This window comes from Macaca thibetana, chromosome 7 (assembly GCF_024542745.1).
Source record: "Macaca thibetana thibetana isolate TM-01 chromosome 7, ASM2454274v1, whole genome shotgun sequence".
Taxonomy (NCBI): Eukaryota; Metazoa; Chordata; class Mammalia; order Primates; family Cercopithecidae; genus Macaca; species Macaca thibetana.
The window spans coordinates 76290482-76314028 of NC_065584.1; the positions used below are offsets into that span (position 1 = coordinate 76290482).

The following is a 23547-nucleotide window of genomic DNA, read 5'->3' on the forward strand; positions in this document are numbered from 1 at the left end:
GCCAGACTTCTTTCTTCTGCTGGAATCTACTTTTTTTTTTTTTTCTTTGCCCAAAAGTTTCTCTGGCCACAAGATCCCACTAGGCTCATGTGTATGGCAGACGAAGTACCAAGAAATTACCCACTGGGAGCTTCCTCAAACAGTAACTGACAGGAGTTGATGTGTACATACCCCAGCCCTTCACACCTTCACACTGCAAGTGAGGCAAGCCAGCAGTATGTGTTCTACACCCGGACTTCCTCTTCCTCGGTGGGATTCAGCTTTAGTTACCTGCAGCTGTAACTTGTTTAATAATTCGCCGTTTGTTGCTCCTGCCTTTCCCTCTTTCTTCCCCACACCTTATTGGATTTCCTGGAATCATTTATTTAGCAAATAAGCTACTTGCCTGAGAATCCTTGTCTTGGGGTCTGCTTGTGAAGAACCCAAACTAAGATAATTGGTATTCCCACTTCCCCTCTCACCTTTCACTAATCCATCCTCAACCTCAAAAGCTGGGTTATCTTTTTAAACAATCACTGTGACTGTATCACTTCTTAATTACAACTTTTCAGTGATTTCCCACCGCTCTTAGACTAAGACTATCTAATACTCAGATTCAAGTTTCTTGATATCAATTCCAACGACTGGTGTACTGCCCAAGCTTCTTTGCCACATTCTAGAGAATTTGCCATCACTCAGAACTGCTAAACCTCAAAAATTTTAAATTCCAGCATCCCACACATGACCATAGTTTTCTGTTTATACAAACACTACTCCTCTACCTGCACTAAGACCTCCAGTCTCTCAATCTCTCGTTTTCTCACCATCTGGCAAGCTCATTATGGCTTTGCACACTCCTTATTTCACCTAAACCCCCAGCCACACCACTTTTACTACTCTCTGACTGGCACTCCCAAGTCAGCTGGCCTCCTCTCCTGGTAGTATTAGCTTAGAAACCATCTACCCTGAATATTTTGCAATCTCCTTCTGCCCATATATCCAGGCTAGAAGCAAATGTAACAGAATGAGCAGTTCAGAATTTAAAATTTGCCTGATGAGGTATTTTCTGCCTTCTCAGGACAGGGACCACAAATAAGTGGTCCCTAATCTCAAACAGAGGCTTAATACCACTCATTTTTAATGTCTCATCACTTTCGTAGGAAATTCTAAATCTTCATTGCTCTCCAACATCCTGGGCCTGTTTACTCTCAGCAGATTACCTCAAGTCTGAATTGGCAAAAAAGCAAATCTATCCAAAGCCTTAATTCTTTTGCTCCTGCACAAAACTGATATTCTCCTTTTGTGCTCCACAGTCCAACCCTGTCTCCCGAGACTGATCCTGAATCCAAGTCCTTTCATAATCAAGATCTAGGCCAATTTCCCAGCCTCACCTTCTGCCTCTCCTCCAGGTATATCCTGCCTGCAGTTCTGGGAATCCTGTCCAGACATGGAGAAGATATGGAGCTCAATGTGGTGGATCATATCCAATAAAGTCACCTGCTGGAAGCAGATCCCAGGAAAGAGCCGAATTCCTATTTCCTATTTTTTTTTAATACTTTAAGTTTTGGGACACGTGCAGAACGTGCAGGTTTGTTACATAGGTATACACGTGCCATGGTGGTTTGCTGCACCCATCAACCCATCATCTATATTAGGTATTTCTCCTAATTCTGTCCCTCCCCTAGCCCCCTACCCCCCAACAGGCCTCCGCATGTGATGTTCCCCTCCCTGTGTCCATGTGTTCTCATTGCTCATCCCCCACTTACGAGTGAAAACACGCGGTGTTTGATTTTCTGTTCCTGTGTTAGTTTGCTGAGAATGATGATTCCCAGCTTCATCCATGTCCCTGCAAAGGACATGAATTCATCCTTTTTTATGGCTCTATAGTATTCCATGGTGTATATGTGCCACATTTTCTTTATCCAGTCTATCATTGATGGACATTTGGGTTAGTTCCAAGTCTTTGCTATTGTGAATAGTGCCCCAATAAACATACGTGTGCATGTATCTTTATAGTAGAATGATTTATAATCCTTTGGGTATATACCCAGTAATGGGATGGCTGGATCAAATGGTATTTCTCGTTCTAGATCCTTGAGGAATCACCACACTGTCTTCGACAATGGTTGAACTAATTTACACTCCCACCAACAGTGTAAAAGTGTTCCTATTTCTCCACATCCTCTCCAGCATCTGTTGTTTCCTGACTTTTTAATGATCACCATTCTAACTGACATGAAATGGTATCCCATTGTGGTTTTGATTTGCATTTCTCTAACGACAAGTGATGATGAGCTTTTTTTCATATGTTTGTTGGCCATATAAATGCCTTCTTTTGAGAAGTGTCTGTTCATATCCTTTGCCCACTTTTTGATGGGGTTGTTTGTTTTTTCTTATAAATTTGTTTTAAGTTCCTTGTAGATTCTGGATATTAGACCTTTGTCGGATGGATACGTTGCAAAATTTCTCTCCCATTCCATAGGTTGCTGTTCACTCTGATGATAGTTTCTTTTGCTGTGCAGAAGCTCTTTAGTTTAATTAGATGCCATTTGTCAATTTTGGCTTTTGTTGTCACATTGCTTTTGGTGTTTTAGTCATGAAGTCTTTGCCCATGCCTATGTCCTGAATGGTATTGCCTAGGTTTTCTTCTAGAGTTTTTATGGTTTTAGGTTTTACATTTAAGTCTTTAATCCATCTTGAGTTAATTTTTGTATAGGGTGTAAGGAAGGGGTCCAGTTTCATTCTGCATATGGCTAGCCAGTTTTTCCAGCACCATTTATTAAATAGGGAATCCTTTTCCCAATTCTTGTTTTTGTCAAGTTTGTCAAAGATCAGATGCTTGTAGATGCATGGTGTTATTTCTGAGGTCTCTGTTCTGTTCCATTGGTCTATATATCCCTTTTGGTACCAGTACCATGCTGTTGGGGTTACTGTAGCCTTGTAGTATAGTTTGAAGTCAGGTAGCATAATACCTTCAGCTTTGTTCTTTTTGCTTAGAATTGTCTTGGCTATGTAGGCTCTTTTTTGGTTCCATATGAAATTTAAAGTAGTTTTTTCTAATTCTGTGAAGAAAGTCAATGGTAGCTTAATGGAAATAGCATTGAATCTATAAATTACTTTGGGCAGTATGGCCATTTTCACTATATTGATTCTTCCTATCCATGAACATGGAATGTTTTTCCATTTGTGTCCTCTCTTATTTCCTTGAGCAGTGGTTTGTAGTTTTATTTGAAGAGGTCCTTTACATCCTTTGTAAGTTGTATTCCTAGGTATATTATGTTCTTCGTAGCAATTGCGAATGGGAGTTCACTCATGATTTGGTTCTCTGTTTGTCTATTATTGGTGTTTAGGAATGCTTGTGGTTTTTGCAGATTGATTTTGTGTCCTAAGACTTTGCTGAAGTTGGTTTGTATCCTGAGACTTTGCTGAAGTTAAGGAGTTTTTGGTCTGAGATGATGGGGTTATCTAAATATACAATCATGTCATCTGCAGAGACAATTTGACTTACCCTCTCCTACTTGAATACCCTTTATTTCTTTCTCTTGCCTAATTGCCCTGGCCACAACTTCCAATACTATGTTGAATAGGAGTGGTGAGAGAGGGCATCCTTGTCTTGGGCCGGTTTTCAAAGGGAATGGTTCCAGATTTTGCCCTTTCAGTATGATATTGGCTATGGGTTTGTCATAAATAGCTCTTATTATTTTCAGAAATGTTCCATCAATACCTAGTTTATTGAGTGTTTTTGGCAAGGGGGGGTGTTGAATTTTGTTGATGGCCTTTTCTGCATCTAGTGAAATAATCATGTGGTTTTTGCCATTGGTTCTGTTTATGTAATTGATTACGTTTATTGATTTGCATATGTTGAACCAGCCCTGCATCCCAGGGATGAAGCCAACTTGATTGTAGTGAATAAGTTTTTGATGTGCTGCTAGATTTGGTTTGCCAGTATTTTATTGAGGATTTTCGCATCAATGTTCATCAGAAATATTGGCCCGAAATTTTCTTTTTTTGTTATGTCTCTGCCAGGTTTTAGTATCTGGCCTCATAAAAATGAGTTAGGGAGGAGTCCCTCTTTTTCTATTGTTTGGAATAGTTTCAGAAGGAATGGTACCAGCTCCTCTTTGTACCTCTGGTAGAATTCGGCTGTAAATCTGTCTGGTCCTGGGCTTTTTTTGGTTGGTAGGCTATTAATTACTGCCTCAATTTCAGAACTTGTTATTGGTCTATTCAGGGATTCGACTTCTTCCTGGTTTATTCTTGGGAAGGTGTGTGTGTCCAGGAATTTATCCATTTCTTTTAGATTTTCTAGTTTATTTGCATAGAGGTGTTTATAATATTCTCTGATGGTAGTTTTTATTTCTGTGAGATCAGTGGTGATATACCCTTTATCATTTTTTATTGTGTCTATTTGATTCTTCTCTCTTTTCTTCTTTAATAGTCTGGTTAGCAGTCTATCTATTTTGTTAATCTTTTCAAAAAACCAGCTCCTTGATTCATTGATTTTTTTGAAGGGTTTTTTGTGTCTCTGTTTCCTTCAGTTCTGCTCTGATTTTAGTTACTTCTTGTCTTTGCTAACTTTTGAATTTGTTTGCTCTTGCTCCTCTAGTTCTCTTAATTGTGATATGAAGGTGTCAGTTTTAGATCTTTCCCACTTTCTGATGTGGGCACTTAGTGCTATAAATTTTCCTCTTAACACTGCTGTAGCTGTGTCCCAGAGATTCTGGTACATTGTGTCTTTGTTCTCATTGGTTTCAAATAATTTATTTATTTCTGCCTTAATTTTGTTATTTACCCAGTAGTCATTCAGGAGCAGGTTGTTCAGTTGCCATGTAGTTGTGGGGTTTTGAGTGAGTTTCTTAATCCTGAGTTCTAATTTGATTGCACCATGGTCTGAGAGACTGTTATGATTTCCATTCATTTGCATTTGCTGAGGAGTGTTTTACTTCCAATTATGTGGTCAATTTTAGAATAAGTGCTATGTGGCACTGAGAATAATGTATATTCTGTTGATTTGGGGTGGAGGGTTCTGTAGACATCTGTTAGGTCCACTTGCTCCAGAGCTGCGTTCACGTCCTGTATATTCTTGTTAATTTTCTGCCTCGTTAATCTGTCTAATACTGACAGTGGGGTGTTAAAGTCTCCCATTATTCTTGTGTGGGAGTCCAAGTCTCTTTGTAGGTCTCTAAGAACTTGCTTTATGAATCTGGGTGCTCCTGTATTGGGTGCATATATATTTAGGATAGTTAGCTCTTCTTGTTGCATTGATCCTTTTATCATTATGTAATGCCCTTCTTTGTCCTTTTTTTATCTTTTTTGGTTTAAAGTCTATTTTATCAGAGACTAGGATTGCAATGCCTGCTTTTTTTTTTTTTTCTTTCCACTTGCTTGGTAAATATTCCTCCATCCCTTTATTTTGAGCCTATGTGTGTCTTTGTACATGAGATGGGTCTCCTGAATACAGCAGACTGCTGGATCTTGACTCTTTATCCAATTAGCCAGTCTGTGTCTTTTAATTGGGGCATTTTGCCCGTTTACATTTAAGGTTAATATTGTTATATGTGAATTTGATCCTTTCATCATGATGCTAGCTAGTTATTTTGCACAATAGTTGATGCAGTTTCTTCATAGTGTCATTGGTCTTTATGTTTTGGTGTTTTTGCAGTGGCTGGGACTGGTTTTTCCTTTCCATACTTAGTGCTTCCTTCAGGAGCTCTTGTAAGGCAGGCCTGGTGATGACAAAATCCCTCAGCATTTGCTTATCTGTAAAGGGTTTTATTTCTCCTTTGCTTATAAATCTTAGTTTGGCTGGATATGAAATTCTGGGTTAAAAATTCTTTTCTTTTTTTTTTTTTTTTCATTTATTTATTATTATTATACTTTAAGTTCTAGGGTACATGTGCATAACGTGCAGGTTTGTTACATATGTATACTTGTGCCATGTTGGTGTGCTGCACCCATCAACTCGTCAGCACCCATCAACTCATCATTTACATCAGGTATAACTCCCAATGCAATCCCTCCCCCCTACGCCCTCCCCATGATAGGCCCCGGTGTGTGATGTTCCCCTTCCTGAGTCCAAGTGATCTCATTGTTCAGTTCCCACCTATGAGTGAGAACATGCGGTGTTTGGTTTTCTGTTCTTGTGATAGTTTGCTAAGAATTTAGCAAACTCATCCTTTTTTATGGCTGCATAGTATTCCATGGTGTATATGTGCCACATTTTCTTAATCCAATCTGTCACTGATGGACATTTGGGTTGATTCCAAGTCTTTGCTATTGTGAATAGTGCCGCAATAAACATACGTGTGCATGTGTCTTTATAGCAGCATAATTTATAATCCTTTGGGTATATACCCAGTAATGGGATGGCTGGGTCATATGGTACATCTAGTTCTAGATCCTTGAGGAATCGCCATACTGTTTTCCATAATGGTTGAACTATTTACAATCCCACCAACAGTGTAAAAGTGTTCCTATTTCTCCACATCCTCTCCAGCACCTGTTGTTTCCTGACTTTTTAATGATCGCCATTCTAACTGGTGTGAGATGGTATCTCATTGTGGTTTTTATTTGCATTTCTCTGATGGCCAGTGATGATGAGCATTTTTTCATGTGTCTGTTGGCTGTATGAATGTCTTCTTTTGAGAAATGTCTATTCATATCCTTTGCCCACTTTTTGATGGGGTTGTTTTTTTCTTGTAAATTTGTTTGAGTTCTTTGTAGGTTCTGGATATTAGCCCTTTGTCAGATGAGTAGATTGCAAAAATTTTCTCCCATTCTGTAGGTTGCCTGTTCACTCTGATGGTAGTTTTTTTTTGCTGTGCAGAAGCTCTTTACTTTAATGAGATCCCATTTGTCAATTTTGGCTTTTGTTGCCGTTGCTTTTGGTGTTTTAGACATGAAGTCTTTGCCCATGCCTATGTCCTGAATGGTACTACCTAGGTTTTCCTCTAGGATTTTTATGGTATTAGGTCTAACATTTAAGTCTCTAATCCATCTTGAATTAATTTTCGTATAAGGAGTAAGGAAAGGATACAGTTTCAGCTTTCTACTTATGGCTAGCCAATTTTCCCAGCACCATTTATTAAATAGGGAATCCTTTCCCCATTTCTTGTTTTTGTCAGGTTTGTCAAAGATCAGATGGCTGTAGATGTGTGGTATTATTTCTGAGGACTCTGTTCTGTTCCATTGGTCTATATCTCTGTTTTGGTACCAGTACCATGCTGTTTTGGTTACTGTAGCCTTGTAGTATAGTTTGAAGTCAGGTAGCGTGATGCCTCCAGCTTTGTTCTTTTGACTTAGGATTGTCTTGGAGATGCGGGCTCTTTTTTGGTTCCATATGAACTTTAAAGCAGTTTTTTCCAATTCTGTGAAGAAACTCATTGGTAGCTTGATGGGGATGGCATTGAATCTATAAATTACCTTGGGCAGTATGGCCATTTTCACGATATTGATTCTTCCTATCCATGAGCATCTAGCAAGACTAATAAAGAAGAAAAGAGAGAAGAATCAAATCGACGCAATTAAAAATGATAAAGGGGATATCACCACCGACCCCACAGAAATACAAACTACCATCAGAGAATACTATAAACACCTCTACGCAAATAAACTGGAAAATCTAGAAGAAATGGATAATTTCCTGGACACTTACACTCTTCCAAGACTAAACCAGGAAGAAGTTGAATCCCTGAATAGACCAATAGCAGGCTCTGAAATTGAGGCAATAATTAATAGCCTACCAACCAAAAAAAGTCCAGGACCAGATGGATTCACAGCTGAATTCTACCAGAGGTACAAGGAGGAGTTGGGTACCATTCCTTCTGAAACTATTCCAATCAATAGAAAAAGAGGGAATCCTCCCTAACTCATTTTATGAGGCCAACATCATCCTGATACCAAAGCCTGGCAGAGACACAACAAAAAAAGAGAATTTTAGACCAATATCCCTGATGAACATCGATGCAAAAATCCTCAATAAAATACTGGCAAACCGGATTCAGCAACACATCAAAAAGCTTATCCACCATGATCAAGTGGGCTTCATCCCTAGGATGCAAGGCTGGTTCAACATTCGCAAATCAATAAACATAATCCAGCATATAAACAGAACCAAAGACAAGAACCACATGATTATCTCAATAGATGCAGAAAAGGCTTTTGACAAAATTCAACAGCCCTTCATGCTAAAAACGCTCAATAAATTCGGTATTGATGGAACGTACCTCAAAATCATAAGAGCTATTTATGACAAACCCACAGCCAATATCATACTGAATGGGCAAAAACTGGAAAAATTCCCTTTGAAAACTGGCACAAGACGGGGATGCCCTCTCTCACCACTCCTATTCAACATAGTGTTGGAAGTTCTGGCTAGGGCAATTAGGCAAGAGAAAGAAATCAAGGGTATTCAGTTAGGAAAAGAAGAAGTCAAATTGTCCCTGTTTGCAGATGACATGATTGTATATTTAGAAAACCCCATTGTCTCAGCCCAAAATCTCCTTAAGCTGATAAGCAACTTCAGCAAAGTCTCAGGATACAAAATTAATGTACAAAAATCACAAGCATTCTTATACACCAGTAACAGACAAACAGAGAGCCAAATCATGAATGAACTTCCATTCACAATTGCTTCAAAGAGAATAAAATACCTAGGAATCCAACTTACAAGGGATGTAAAGGACCTCTTCAAGGAGAACTACAAACCACTGCTCAGTGAAATAAAAGAGGACACAAACAAATGGAAGAACATACCATGCTCATGGAAAAATTCTTTTCTTTAAGAATGTTGAATATTGGCTCCCACTCTCTTCTGGCTTGTAGGGTTTCTGCAGTGAGATCTGCTGTTAGTCTGATGGGCTTCCCTTTGTAGGTGACCTGACCTTTCTCTCTGGCTGCTCTTAGCATTTTTTTCCTTCGTTTCAACCTTGGAGAATCTGAAGATTATGTGTCTTGGGGTTGCTTTTCTTGAGGAATATGTTAGTGGTGTTCTCTGCATTTCCTGATTCTGAATGTGGCCAGTCTTGCTAGGTTGGGGATGTTCTCCTGGATAATATCCTGAAGAGTGTTTTCCAACTTGGTTTCATTCTCCCTGTCACTTTCAGGTATACCAATCAATCATAGGTTTGGTCTTTTCACATAGTCCCATATTTCCTGGAGGCTTTGTTCATCCCTTTTTGTTCTTTTTTCTCTAATCTTGTCTTCATGCTTTATTTCATTAAGGTGATCTTCAATCTCTGATATCCTTTCTTCCACTTGATCAATTTGGCTATTGATACTTGTGTATGCTTTACAAATTTCTCGTGCTGTGTTTTTCCGTTCCATCAGTTCATTTATGTTCTTCTCTAAACTGGCTATTCTAGTTAGCAGTTCCTGTAATCTTATCAAGGCTCTTAAATTCCTTGCATTGGATTAGAATATGCTCCTTTAGCTCAGAGGAGTTTGCTATTACCCACCTTCTGAAGCGTACTTCTGCCAATTTGTCAAACTCATTCTCCATCCCATTTTGTACCCTTGCTGGAGAGGAGTTGCTATCATTTGGAGAAGAGGCATTCTGGTTTATGGAATTTTCAGCATTTTTGTGCTGGGTTTTCCTCATATTTGTGGATTCATCTACCTTTAATCTTTGATGCTGATGGTCTCTGGATGGTGTTTTTGTGTGGGTGTCCTTTTTGTTGATGTTGATGTTATTGCTTTCGGTTTGTTAGTTTTCCTTCTAACAGTCAGGCCCCTCTTCTACAGGTCTGCTGGAGTTTGCTGGAGGTCCACTCCAGACCCTGTTTGCCTGGGTATCACCAGCAGAGGCTGCAGAACAGCAAAGATTGCTGCCTGCTCCTTCCTCTGGAAGCTTCTTCCCAGCGGGGCACCTGCCTAATGCCAGCTGGAGTGCTCCTGTATGAGATGTTTGTCAACTCCTGCTGGGAGGTATTTCCCAGTCAGGAGGCACAGGAGTCAGAGAGCCACTTGAGGAGGCAGTCTGTCCCTTAGCAGAGTTTGAGCACTATGCTGGGAGATCCACTGCTCTCTTCAGAGCTGGCAGACAGGAACATTTAAGTCTGCTGAAGCTGCGCCCACAGCCACCCCTTCCCGCAGGTGCTCTGTCCCAGGGAGATAGGAGTTTGATTATTAAGCCCCTGACTGAGGCTGCTGCCTTTCTTTCAGAGATGCCCTGCCCAGTGAGAAGGAATCTAGAGAAGCAGTCTGGCCACAGCCACTTTGCCATGCTGCAGTGAATTCTGCACAGTCCAAACTTCTGGCAGTTTCCTGAACACTGTGAGGGGAAAACTGCCTACTCAAGCCTCAGTAATGGTGGACGTCCCTCCCCCCACCAAACTCCATCATCCCCAGTTAACTTCAGACTGCTATGCTAGCAGCAAGCATTTCACGCCAGTGTTTCTTAGCTTGCTGGGCTCTATGGGAGTGGGACCTGCTGAGGGAGACCACTTGGCTCCCTGGCTTCAGCCCCCTTTCCAAGAGAATGCACAGTTCTGTCTTGCTGGAGTTCCAGGTGCCACTGGGGTATGAAAAAAAACCTCCTGCAGCTAGCTCAGTGTCTGCCCAAAGAGCTGCCTAGTTTTGTGGTTGATGATGTAGGCATACAAGGGAATCTCCTGGCCTGGGGGTTGCAAAAAGTGTGGGAGAAGCATAGTATCTGGGTCAGACAGCACAGTCCCTCATGGCTTCCCTTGGCTAGGAGAGGGAGGTCCCCAACCTCTTGCACTTCTCAAGTGAGGCAATGCCCCACCCTACTTCTGCTTGCCCTCTGTGGACTGCACCCACTGCCTAATCAGTCCTAATGAGATAAACTGGGTACCTCAGTTGGAAATGCAGAAATCACCTGCCTTCTATGTTGATCTTGCTAGGAGCTGCAGACGGGAGCTGTTCCTATTTGGCCATCTTGATTTGTCCTCTCAAATAATTTTTTTTTTGGTGACAGAGTCTTGCTCTGTCACCCAGGCTGGAGTGCAGTGGCACAATCTCAGCTCACTGCAAGCTCTACCTCCTGGGTTCACGCCATTCTCCTGCCTCAGTCTCCTGAGTAGCTGGGACTACAGGTAGCCACCATGCCCGGCTAATTTTTTTTTTTTTTTTATTCTTAGTAGAGATGGGGTTTCACTCTGTTAGCCAGGATGTCTCAATCTCCTGACCTCGTGATCTGCCCACCTCAGCCTCCCAAAGTGCTGGGATTATAGGCTTGAGCCACCCGTGGCCAGCCCAAATAATTTTTTAATTTCCATTTTGATTTCGTTTTTGACCCAATGCTCATTGAGGAACCAGTTATTTAATTTCCATTTATTTGCAGGGTTTTGAAGGTTCTTTCTGGAGTTGATTTTCAGTTATATTCCACTGTGGTCTGAGAGAGTGCTTGATATAATTTCAATTTTCTTAAATTTATTGAGGCTTGTTTTGTGGCCTATCATATGGCCTATATTGGATAAAGTTCCATGGGCTGTTGAATGGAATGTGTATTCTGCGGTTGTTGATACATAGCTGTTAAGTCCATTTGTTCCAAGGTATAGTTTAAAAACGTTGTTTCCTTGTCAACTTTCTGTCTTGATGACCTGTCTAGTGCTGTTAGTGGAGTATTGAAGTCCCCCACTATTATTGTATTGCTGCCTATCTCATTTCTTAGGTCTATTAGTAATTGTTTTATAAATTTGGGAGCTCCATTGTTAGGTGCATATATGTTTATGATTGTGGCATTTTCCTGTTGGACAAGGCCTTTTACCATTATATAATGTCCTTCTTTGTCTCTTTTAACTGGTGTTGCTTTAAAGTTTGTTTTTTCTGATATAAGAATAGCTAGCCCTGCTTGCTTTTGGTGTCCATTTGCATGAAATGCCTTTTTCCACCCCTTTACTTAAGTTTATGTGAGTCCTTATGTGTTAGGTGAGTATCCTGAAAGCAGTAGATAGTTGGTTGGTGAGTTCTTTCTTATCCATTCTGTAGTTCTGTATCTTTTAAGTGGAGCATTTAGGCCATTTGCATTCAATGTTCTATTTTTGTGCTGGTTGGTCTCCTGCTGGAAGGTGGTTCTTTCCAGAGAGCATCAGCTGTGGTAATATTAAGAGGAATCAGCAGTGAGTGGGGATCCTAGAACTCCCAAGAGAATATGCCCTTCGTCTTCAGCTATGAGGGAGGGTAGGAAAAGCCCATCAGGTCGGGGCAGGACTAGGTGTGTCTGAGCTCAGACTCTCCTTGGGCGGGTCTTGCTGCAGCTGCTGTGGAGATGGGGGCAAGGTTCCTAGGTCAATGGAGTTGTGTACCTAGAAGGATTATGGCTGCCTCTGCTGAGTCATGCAGGTTGTCAGGGAAGTGGGAGTCACAGGCCTCACCCAGGTCCCACACAATCCAAAGGGCCATTCTCATTCCCAGTGTGCCATCCCTAACAGCCACGAGTCTGTTTCCAGGTAGTGAGCAAGCAGGGCTTGAGAACTTGCCCCAGGCTACCTGCTTCCCAGCTGCAAAAGAAAAGAGTTTGGTTCCTCCCCAACCTGTGGAGTCTGGATGCTGGATTCACACCCTCGGCAGTGTTCTGGCCAGGAGGCTTCTTGCCCTGTTCAAATTGTTACAAAGTTTAGCTGGACACATCCTTCTCTCTGTGGCATCCCTCCACCCCACTCCCTGACACCTCTGGCTGCCCTCCCAAAAGGATTCCTGTGGAACCAGCAGGAAAGGCCTGCTTGGGGACCCAGTGAGTTCCCAGGACCTATCCTGCTCCTCTACTGCATAATTTGCTTGGCTCTGTAAATTGTCTCAGCTCCTAAAAGTGTGAAACTTCCCGCAAACTAGACGTTCATTTTCCCCAGTGGGGGTGTGTGTTCTGGAGAGGAAGGTCTCCCTTTCCCACTTCCGCAATTTGGGCACTCACAGTATTTGGGGTGTCTCCTGGGTCCTGCAGGAGCAGTCTGCTTCTTTCAGAGGGTCTGTGGGTTCTCTTGGGATTCCTGCTTTGTTCTTGCAGTCATTCTGGAGCTAAAATTCATGATGTGAGCCTCCACACACTGCTCTGTCCATCCGAGTTAGAGCTGCAATCTAGTCCTGCCTCCCATCTGCCATGATGATCTCACATTTCTATGTTTTAATATTCTGCATAGCACTGTAGTGCTAGCTGATGTTTCTCTTCTTTATGTGTTTATTTACTGTTTTTGTTTTTTGTTTTGTTTTGTTTTGTTTTTGAGATGGAATTTTGTTCTTGTTGCCCAGGCTGGAGTGCAAATGTGTGCTCTTGGCTCACTGCAACCTCTGCCTCCCAAATTCAAACGATTCTCCTGCCTCAGCCTCCTGAGTAGCTGGGATTACAGGCACCCACCATCACATCCAGTTAATTTTTTTTTGTAATTTCAGTAGAGACAGGGTTTCACTATGTTGGCCAGGCTGATCTCAAACTCCTGACCTCAGGCGATCCACCCTCCTCAGCCTCCCAAAGTGCTGGGATTACAGGCATGAGACACCGCATCTGGCTCTGTTTACTGGTTTAATGCTCACTTCTCCCCGCTAGCATGTAAGCTCCGTAAGAACACAGCTCTTATTGCTGTCTCTCCCCAGTGGCAAGAATAGTGCTTCAAATACAATAAATACTTGGTAAAGATTGCATGAATGAAATCTCAGGAACACCTTGTATGTTTTTAAAGATTTCCAGGTGAGTGTGACTTCAGCCAGGCTAGAAAGCACTGGAGTGATACCTGCATTGTCACTCTCGCTATGCTGGAATATGGAGGGTAGTGAGAAATGACCTTGAAAAGTACAGAATCAGGCCAGACAAATGAAGCATTGCTCTCTTCAGCTTTGCCTTTAAGCATACTGTTTCCAAGACCCAGAATATGCCCTCCCCAACATCCCTAAGCTATTGAGTTCAGGTATCATCTTTAATAACTACAAACATTCAGGGCAATTATTTTGAATTACTTACTTTATTTTCCCCAGTCTCAAATACTGTCTTACATACAATAGATACTCAGTGAATGTTTCTTGAATTGCATTGCTCAGAGATTTGCTCCAGCCCACTGGACTTGCTGGTGTCCTCTACTACAACTTACATAATACTAATGTTAGCTGAGGAGAGCAAAGATCTCCTGGTGGTCAGCAAGCAGACCATCTGGAGGCAAAACTCCTTATCTGAGAAATTCAGAAGTAATTAGATGTCCTTCCTATCTAAAGCTGGCATCTGGTACCAGGCTTCTTTCCCAAAAACTTTTAAGTAACTAGAATTTCTATAGATCTTCAGACTGTATGTATGTCAAAACTCATTGTACAATTCTTACTGATGTCACGGCACCAAAATGTCTACAAATGTAATCATTTATCATGACCTGTGTGACTAATATGGTCCAAATTACCCTTAAGCTCCTGCTTGAAGGTCCATAATTACCCCTAAGGAAAATCCACTGCAGCACCCTCAGTCCTCTCTTGCTGAAGCGCCCGCCCATTGCAACTCTGCTACAGTGTTCTTTCCATCTAACACAACTTTCCTTTTCAAACCTATACTTTTGTTGGTAAATTCTTTTTACCACCCTCAAGCCAATCACTCTCCGTGGCAAGGCTCTGACACCACACCTGGCATTAGCTATCATATATTTAATACATACCATGTGCCAGGTACTGTGCTAAACCCTTACCTATAGGGGTTTGGGCCACAATCCCAAGTGTTGAAATCCCAAAAGATCAAAATTCTGAAAAAAAATTCTAAAAAAAAATTTTTTAAGTTCTTTAAAGGTATTTACATTTTTAAAAGATTTATTTGAGAAACATATTGGCCAGGTGAAGTGGCTCATGCCTGTAATCCCAGCACTTTGGGAGGCCAAGGCGGGAGGATCACTTGAGCCCAGGAGTTCAATATCAGCCTGGGCAAGATAGTGAAACCTCGTCTCTACAAAAAATTAAAAAATAGCCCAGCGCAGTGGCATATGCCTGTAGTCCCAGTGACTTGGGGAGGCTGAAGTGGGAGGATCACTTAAGCTTGGGAGGTCAAGACTGCAGTCAATCATGATCACTCCACCACACTCTAGCCTGGATGATAGAGAGAGACATTGTCTCTTAAAAACAACAACAACAAAACAAACAAACAAAAACAACAGAACACTTTATGGGCCACTTTACACAAAATAGGCAATAGTAACATACATATTTTTGCAAGCATAAACACTCAGGTATACTAAAGACAGTCACACAGGCACAATATCTATAAGCAGACAAATCATATTCATAAAGAAATAGCTTATACAACTGCAGTCATCTGAAATACTTACAGAATGGGAGTTAGATGAAATTAACTCCTTGGTCTCTTCCAACTCTAAAAATTATATGCATCTATGAGTTACTAGCCTTTCACACATTTGATTCAGCAGTACCATCTGCTTCTGCATTTCTATATCTTTCAAATGGTGGTTATATCAAAACAACATAAAACTGTTTCCATTTCCGTAAGTCTTTTTTGAAATCACCTGACTTGATTCGAAACATGAAAAGTAAACTGAAAGAAGCCACATTACTAAAGCCACAGTAGAGAATTACTTCCTCAAATACACTCTGTGTATTTCCTAACATTGTTAATATCATTGGTTTAATCACCTATGGGAGGAAAATACTCACTATTAAGAGTATTTCTGAAGAGAGTTATACAATAATCAAATTTTAGGCTATCTAATGGTGGTACTAGCCCTAGTACATATTTGAGGAGAAAAGTTAAGCACTAATCCCTAATATATTTGTTATTTATGAATTTTAGAAATTACAGAAATGAGAAACATAGAGTGAGGGGAGAAGAGGAAAAACCTGGTCCAAATTCCTTTTTTTAATTGAGAAGATAGCATAAGAAGGAGCCCTTAGCTTTTCTTGGTGAAAACCTTTTGTAATTCATTTAACCTCTCTGAGTCTCAGTTTGCTAAACTTCAGAATTAGTGGGTTTGAACCAAATAATGTCTCAGATTGCTTCCAAATCTGTGAATTAACCCCAAGGGTATGAAAGCCTGTCACAATTCCTTTTAAAATCCCTTTTAAAACATAGTAGCAGGTTTGAAAACTTATCCTTAACCTGCAAAGATCAGTTCTTAGGTTGAAGGTCACAGCCACAAATGAATTAAGAACTGAAATTTAAGCCTATTTTTAATAAGGCTACAATCTAGCAGTGAAAGCTATAAAATTCTCAGTCTAACAAAGACTGGGTAATGGTTTTGATTCCTAAACTCTTGACAACCAACGCTGCACAATGGTTTTGATGTATTTTCTCCATTGGTAATGAAGAGATGAAGAGGAAAGCAAGCAAGAAAAAAATCAGGACACTGAGGTCAGCACAGAGGGGCATCCAAAAAAAATTCAGAGATGGATTAGAGAGAGGAGCATAGAAAATGTAGAACTCAGTCAGCAATGGTTCATAAATCCATTACCTGTGTTGGAAGATTCCTTATAATGAGATCATCTTCTAGGATGTAGTAACTAATTCTGGTTTTTTCCAACCATTCTACAACCATCATACAGATGCAGATTGTTCTGCCTGTCAGTCTTCACCATCCCAAACTGAACAATACAAATCTCTGGCCTGTCCTCATAAATTCCATTTTAATGTGAAACTCACTGTTTAAGTTTTTGCTTCTAACTATATTCTCTTCAGCAAGATTAGGTAGCTCATTTCCAGAGTTTATTTTGGTCCCTGCTTGATATTTACCACCTCCTTATGTACCCAACACCATCCATCCATATCCTAACAAACACCCTAGAGTTGAGGCAGAGTGGGTGCCTGGGGGGATGTCCCAATACGAGAAGGGAATTAACACCTGAAACAAGCTTATTAGCCTTTTAAATGAAATGACTCAGCCTATGAAATTCTCTCTCTCTCTCTTTCTCTCTCTCTCTCTCTCTCTCTCTCTCGCTCTCGCTCTCGCTCTCTGTCTCTCTGTCTCTCTGTCTCTCTTTCTGTCTCTTTTGAGAGGCATTGTCTCACTCTGTTGCCCAGGCTGGAGTATGGTGGCTATTCACCACCATGATCATAGAACACTGCAGCCTCGAACTCCTGGGCTCAAGTGATCCTCCTGCCTCAGCCTCTCCTCCCAAGTAGCTAGTGCTACAGGTGTGCACCACCAGGCCTGGCTATTTTTTTTTTTTATTTTGGTCTCTAACTTCTGGCTTCAAGTGATCCTCCTGCCTCGGCCTCCCAAAGCACTGGGACTACAGGTGTGAGCCACTGCACTTGGTCACTTACAGATATTTTTTAATGTCCCTCAAAATGGAGAAATGATTTGAAGAAGTACTCATTTCTCGAACTATATCTCTATAGCAGTAAATTCCACAGAAAAAAGGAACCAAAAAGAGGAAAAGATCTCACTGAGTATTTAAATAATAGTAAGTTCAAGCTTGGGGAGTAGCATCAGCCAGAAGAAAGACGTATGAAATGAAGGCAAAGTGGCATTGATTTTGTTCACTCTGTTCCTAGTGAGAAGATTGATGGTGTAGAGTCACTTTGGCCTGCTCAAGACAAATCTGGCATAAAGATACAGCTCCGAGGTAAGATTCTCTGGACTAGCAGGTTTCTCCTAGAGCTATCATCTGAATTGACCCTCTAGGCTTATTGCACATCAGTTTCCCGAGGCTCCTGTGGCCTTCCCCTGCGCCTGCAGCTCAGTGTTCCCAAGTGGAGGTGGGGTCTTCCTGAAAGCCACTTGTAGCTGGGTGCGGTGGCTCACGCCTGTAATCCCAGCACTTTAGGAGGCCAAGGTGGGCAGATTACAAGGTCGGGAGTTTGAGACCAGCCTGGCCAATATGGTGAAACCCCGTCTCTACTAAAAATACAAAAATTAGCCAGGCATGGTAGCAGGTGCCTGTAGTCCCAGCTACTGAGGAGGCTGAGGCAGGAGAATCGCTTGAACCCAGGAGGCAGAGGTTGCAGTGAGCTGAGATTGCGCCACTGCACTTCAGCCTGAGAGACAGAGTGAGACTCGGTCTGAAAAAAAAAAAAAGAAAAAAGAAACTGAGGGGCTTAGCAGGAGAAAAAGGCTCAACAAGTTAAGTCTAAACGTGCAGAGCTGGTAAGTGGTAGAGGTAGGATACAAACTCAGGTCTGTGGGATGCCAGAGTCTGAGATCTGCCCCCATTTATTTATTCTTAAGTACTTTAAAATCATTTTAAAGGTGTTTAAGGATGAAGAAATCTCCTGGTTATGTGCAATAAGTCAGAATTCCTAGGAAACTTTATATGATATTCAGAATCACTACCAACATGGATCAGAAAAGTTGTACTATGATTTTGCCCATGTTCTACATTACTTTCAGATGTCCTTCTAGAGCTCAGATGCACAATTAAAAGAAAAATCTTTCCTATAATTCAGGTATCTAGTTTCTCATATGCACACACATAAAGAGACTACACACACACAACACAGACACACATACACACATTCCACAGAAAAACATACAAAGACCACAGACACATACATACACAGAGACCACACAAATACACTGAGATACACATACACTGATCACAGGCACACCTCTACACACAAACTCCATGGATAAAAACACCGCAGAGACTTTGATTCCCCAGAACCACCACCAGCACAAGACAGCTGAGGGTTGATGGGGAAAAGGGACACTATACCATATCAAAGCATAGCAAATAGATTGCAATTATTAGACGTTCCTATTTTTAAATCCCCTGTGTCATTTCTGCTTCTCAGAATACTTCATTGACCCTTTCTCCTCTTTAGGACTCCTAAACTCCTGTTGAGTTTTTTTCTGTGCTGCGTGTCTTAAAGTCATCCTTGCCTTCCACCCTCTTCTTAAGGTCCCAGGGCCTTCACAAAGCTTCTCTCTCAAGTTCTCATTCTTTGATTTGCTGTTGCCTGTCCATTTCGTACCCTTCAGACTCTACTTTTTATTCCCAAAGAAGACTACTAAGGTATTTTCCTGAAAAATCATTTTTCTACTTTAGAGAAAAATTTTGCAATTCCCTTAGAAGGCAGAATTAACTTAGGAAGTTGTGATTTTACAAAGCAATTATGGCTGGGCACAGCAGCTCATGCCTTTAATCCTAGCACTTTGGGAGGCTGAGGTGGGAGGATCACTTTAGGCCAGGAGTTCGACACCAACCTGGGCATCACAGCAAGACCCTTTTCTCTACAAAGAATTTTAAAATTAGCCAAATGTGGTGCTGCACACCTGTGATCCCAGCTATCTGGAGTCTGAGGCAGGAAGATTGATGAAGCCCAGGAGTTCCAGGCTGCAGTGAGCTAGGATTGTGCCACTGCACTCCAGCCTGTCTCTAAAAAATAAATAAAAATAAAATAAATAGCAATTATCTTACTTATCTGTATATATTCTTAGAATGTTTTTGTTTAGTGGGGAAAAAAGCATCATTAGTAATTTCCATTGCTTTATCCAATTTATCTAAAACCAATTTGCTGATATGACTCTGTTATAATAGCTATTTTCCAAAATATTCTCAGGTTTATATTTTTGATACCATGGGATCCATTATCCAAGGAATTGTATATTTTAGATAATCAAACACTGATTCATGGAGCATTGTTAAAAACACTACATATGAATTACCAAGTTTCAAAGAAGTAATATAAAACAGTAGTAGAGTTTCCCACCTGGTACAATGGAGGCATGGTGGAAAATACTGGTGGATAAGACATGTAACCCAACGAAGCCTCACTTTCCCCTCTGTTTAAAGATTTGCTTCACAGGCTTTACGAGGAAAAACAGAAATGATTTTATTTATTTTTTTATTTTTATTTTTATTTTTTTTTGAGATGGAGTCTCACTCTATCGCCCAGGCTGGAATGCAGTGGCATGATCTCGGCTCACTGCACCCTCCGCCTCCCGGGTTCAAGTGATCGTCCTGCCTCAGCCTCCCGAGTAGCTGGGACTACAAGCGCACGCCACCACGCCCAACTAATTTTTGTATTTTTAGTAGAGATGGGGTTTCACCATGTTGGCCAGGATGGTCTCAATCTGCTGACCTCGTGATCTGCCTGCCTTGGCCTCTCAAAGTGCTGGGATGAGAGGCGTGAGCCACCGTGCCCAGCCAGAAGTGATTTTTATAGAAAGCTCCTGGCATACCACAAATATTGGATAAACATGAGTTTGGTGACTTTTCTCCTTTTTGTCCCCTCCTCAAGAATGAACTATTAATATTACTACATCTGGCCAGGCACGGTGGCTCACACCTGTAATCCCAGCATTTTAGGAGGCCGAAGTGGATGGATTACCTGAAGTCAGGAGTTTGAGACCAGCCTGGCCAACGTGGTGGAACACTGTCTCTACCAAAAATACAAAACTTCGCTGGGCATGGTGGCGAGTGTCTGTAATCCCAGCAACTCAGGAGGCTGAGGCAGAAGAATAGATTGAACCCAGGAGGCAGAGGTTGCAGTAAGCCAAGATCACGCTACTGCACTCCAGCCTGGGTGACAGAGCAAGACTCTGTATCAAAAAAACAAAAAAAAATTACTACATCTTACAATACACTTCCCTCTTTTGTTGATGTTTCTGAAGATACTTCACAATCTTGTGGTGGCTTACAACTCCCATATGAATATTAGTTCTCACCATTATGTGCTGAGTATTAGAATACTAGATAATAGTATTTACTATATATAATTAGCTCATGAGAGAAATCTAATTATAAAACCCATGAGTACTAATTTGCCACATTGCTATTATTTTTGTTATTCAAGTTCATTTCATTAGCAACTTTTGCCCTCACCAAGTCAAATAAGACTTATTCTACACTGTCTTATTCAAGAAGTTTTGCCCATCAAAAAGGGTCAGACTTCTGCTTAATGTCCAAGTAGAAGATTTTTGACCACGTGCAGTGCCTCACACCTGTCATCTCAACATTTTGGGAGGCCAAGTAGGAGAATCGCTTGAGTCCAGAAGTTCAAGACCAGGCTGGGCAACATAGTGAGACCCCCGTCTCTACAAAAAAAAAAAAAAAAAATTAGCCAGCCTGCTATTGTGCACCTGTAGTCCCAACTCCTCAGGAGGCTGAGGCAGGAGGATTCCTTGAGCCCAGGAGGTCGAGGCTGAGGGAGCTGTGATCACTCCACTGCACTCCAGCCTGGGTGACAGAGTGAGATCCTATCTCAGAAAAAAAAAAAAATAGATTTTTAACTACCTAATTATTTAACAATTGTCAAAATGTCCCAATATTTACTTCTTTTTCACATTTATTTCATTTCATCTGTATATTTCTACTTTTGATGCTCAGATTCATCTGATGTTAATTCTTCATTAAAACATAAAAGTATAGACCTTGGGAAAATATTTGATTTGCAGAAATATTTTGCTTACCGCGGTTAAAATATTATCATTTGGACTAGACCTATCACTATGTAAAAAATTACTCTTTAAATTTTTACATTTAACCTTTTCTTTTGTTTTTTTCTTGTTATTTGCACTGTTTCTCACTCCACAGGTCATTATGGATCTGATCAATTCTACTGATTACCTGATCAATGCCTCTACTTTAGTAAGAAACAGCACTCAGTTTCTAGCTCCTGCATCAAAAATGATTATTGCCCTTTCTTTGTACATTTCATCTATAATTGGTACCATCACCAATGGCCTCTATCTATGGGTGCTAAGATTCAAGATGAAACAGACTGTCAATACTCTCTTATATTTTCATCTCATTTTCTCATATTTTATTTCAACATTGATTCTGCCATTTATGGCCACCTCCCAACTTCAGGACAATCACTGGAACTTTGGAACTGCCTTGTGCAAGGTCTTCAATGGCACTTTGTCTCTGGGGATGTTCACCTCTGTTTTCTTCCTTTCGGCCATCAGTCTTGATCGTTACCTTCTCACTCTTCACCCAGTGTGGTCCCAGCAGCACCGAACCCCACGCTGGGCTTCTGGCATTGTCCTAGGAGTCTGGATCTCAGCCGCTGCCCTCAGCATCCCGTATTTGATTTTCAGAGAGACACATCATGACCGTGAAGGAAAGGTGACTTGCCGAAATAACTATGCTGTGTCTACTAACTGGGAAAGCAAGGAGATGCAAGCATTAAGGCAGTGGATTCATGTAGCCTGTTTCATCAGCCGCTTCTTCCTGGGCTTTCTTCTGCCTTTCTTCATCATCATCTTTTGTTATGAAAGAGTAGCCAGCAAGGTTAAAGAGAGGGGCCTGTTTAAATCCAGCAAGCCCTTCAAAGTTATGATGACTGCCATTGTCTCTTTCTTTGTGTGTTGGATGCCCTATCATATACACCAGGGTTTAATTCTCACTAAGAACCAGTCACTACTTTTAGAGTTGACTCTGATACTTACAGTGCTAACCACTTCTTTCAATACTATCTTTTCTCCCACACTCTACTTATTTACTGGGGAGAACTTCAAAAACGTCTTCAAGAAGTCCATTCTTGCTCTGTTTGAGTCAACATTTAGTGAGGATTCTTCTGCAGAAAGGACCCAAAACCTAAACTCAGAAGCCTAAATTGAATTTCCAGATGCTTAAGCAAACATGCACTTGCTCAATTATACCAACAGAGATATAACTTCTGCTTTTGTATGCTATAGTCCTTATAGTAGAGAGATAACTAGGCCGCACTATCGTTAGATCTCTGAGTAACAAAAGGGCTGCAAGAAAACAAGCAATTTGCAAGATCATGTTTCAAATATGACTTCTTTTTTTTTTTTGAGGCAGAGTCTCACTCTGTTGTCCAGGCTGGAGTTCAGTGGTGCAATCTAGGTTCACTGCAAACTCCACCTCCCAGGTTCAAGTGATTCTTGTGCCTCAGCCTCCCAAGTAGCTGGGACTACAGATGTACACCACCATGCCCAGCTAATTTTTTTTTTTTTTTTTTGAAATGGAGTCCCGCTCTGTCGCCCAGGCTGGAGTACAGTGGCGCAATCTCAGCTCACTGCAAGCTCCACCTCCTAGATTCATGCCATTCTCCTGCCTCATCCTCCCAAGTAACTGGGACTACAGGCGCCTGCCACCACACCTGGCTAATTTTTTGTATTTTAAGTAGAGACAGGGTTTCGCCGTGTTAGCCAGGATGGTCTTGATCTCCTGACTTCGTGACCGCCTGCCTCTGCCTCCCAAAGTGCTGGGATTACAGGCGTGAGCCAGCGCGCCCAGCCATGCTCAGCTAATTTTTTGTATTTTTAGTAGAGACAGGGTTTCACCATATTGGCCAGTCTGGTCCCAAACTCCTGGTGCCAAGTGATCCACTCGCCTCGACCTCCCAAATTGTTGGGATTATAGGCATGAGCCACTGTGCTGGGCCTGTGATTATTTTGACTCACTTTTTATTGTGGAAAAATATGTGTAACATAAGATTTATCATTTTCACCATTTTTAGTGAACATTTCAGTGGTGTTAATTATATTCACGACATTGTACAACCATCACCACCATTGATTTCCAAAATTTTTCATCATTCCAAGGACAAATTCTGTGCCCATTAAGTAGTAACTCCCTATTCCTCCTCCCCCTAGTCCCTAGTAATCTCCAAAGTATTTTCTGTCTCTGTGAATTGGCCTATTCTAGATATTTCACATATGTGAAATTATACAGTATTTACCCTTTTGTGTCTGACTTACTTCACTCAGCAAAATGTTTTCA

At 41.2% G+C, this 23547-nt stretch overlaps 1 protein-coding gene across 1 annotated transcript; it reads left to right on the forward strand.

Annotated features, from left to right (window-relative positions):
* Positions 1-17334: 17334 nt before the first annotated feature.
* GPR33 (G protein-coupled receptor 33) lies at positions 17335-22504 on the forward strand. Its single transcript, XM_050797299.1, has 2 exons — positions 17335-17478; positions 21391-22504. Exon 2 carries the CDS (start codon positions 21397-21399, stop codon positions 22411-22413), a length of 1017 nt encoding a protein of 338 aa, XP_050653256.1. The 5' UTR covers positions 17335-17478; positions 21391-21396; the 3' UTR covers positions 22414-22504.
* The last annotated feature ends 1043 nt before the right edge of the window (positions 22505-23547 follow it).

Bases quoted from the DNA above. Each gene is read 5' to 3' on its own strand.
- GPR33 (XM_050797299.1), top strand. From the start codon at position 21,397: ATGGATCTGATCAATTCTACTGATTACCTGATCAATGCCTCTACTTTA.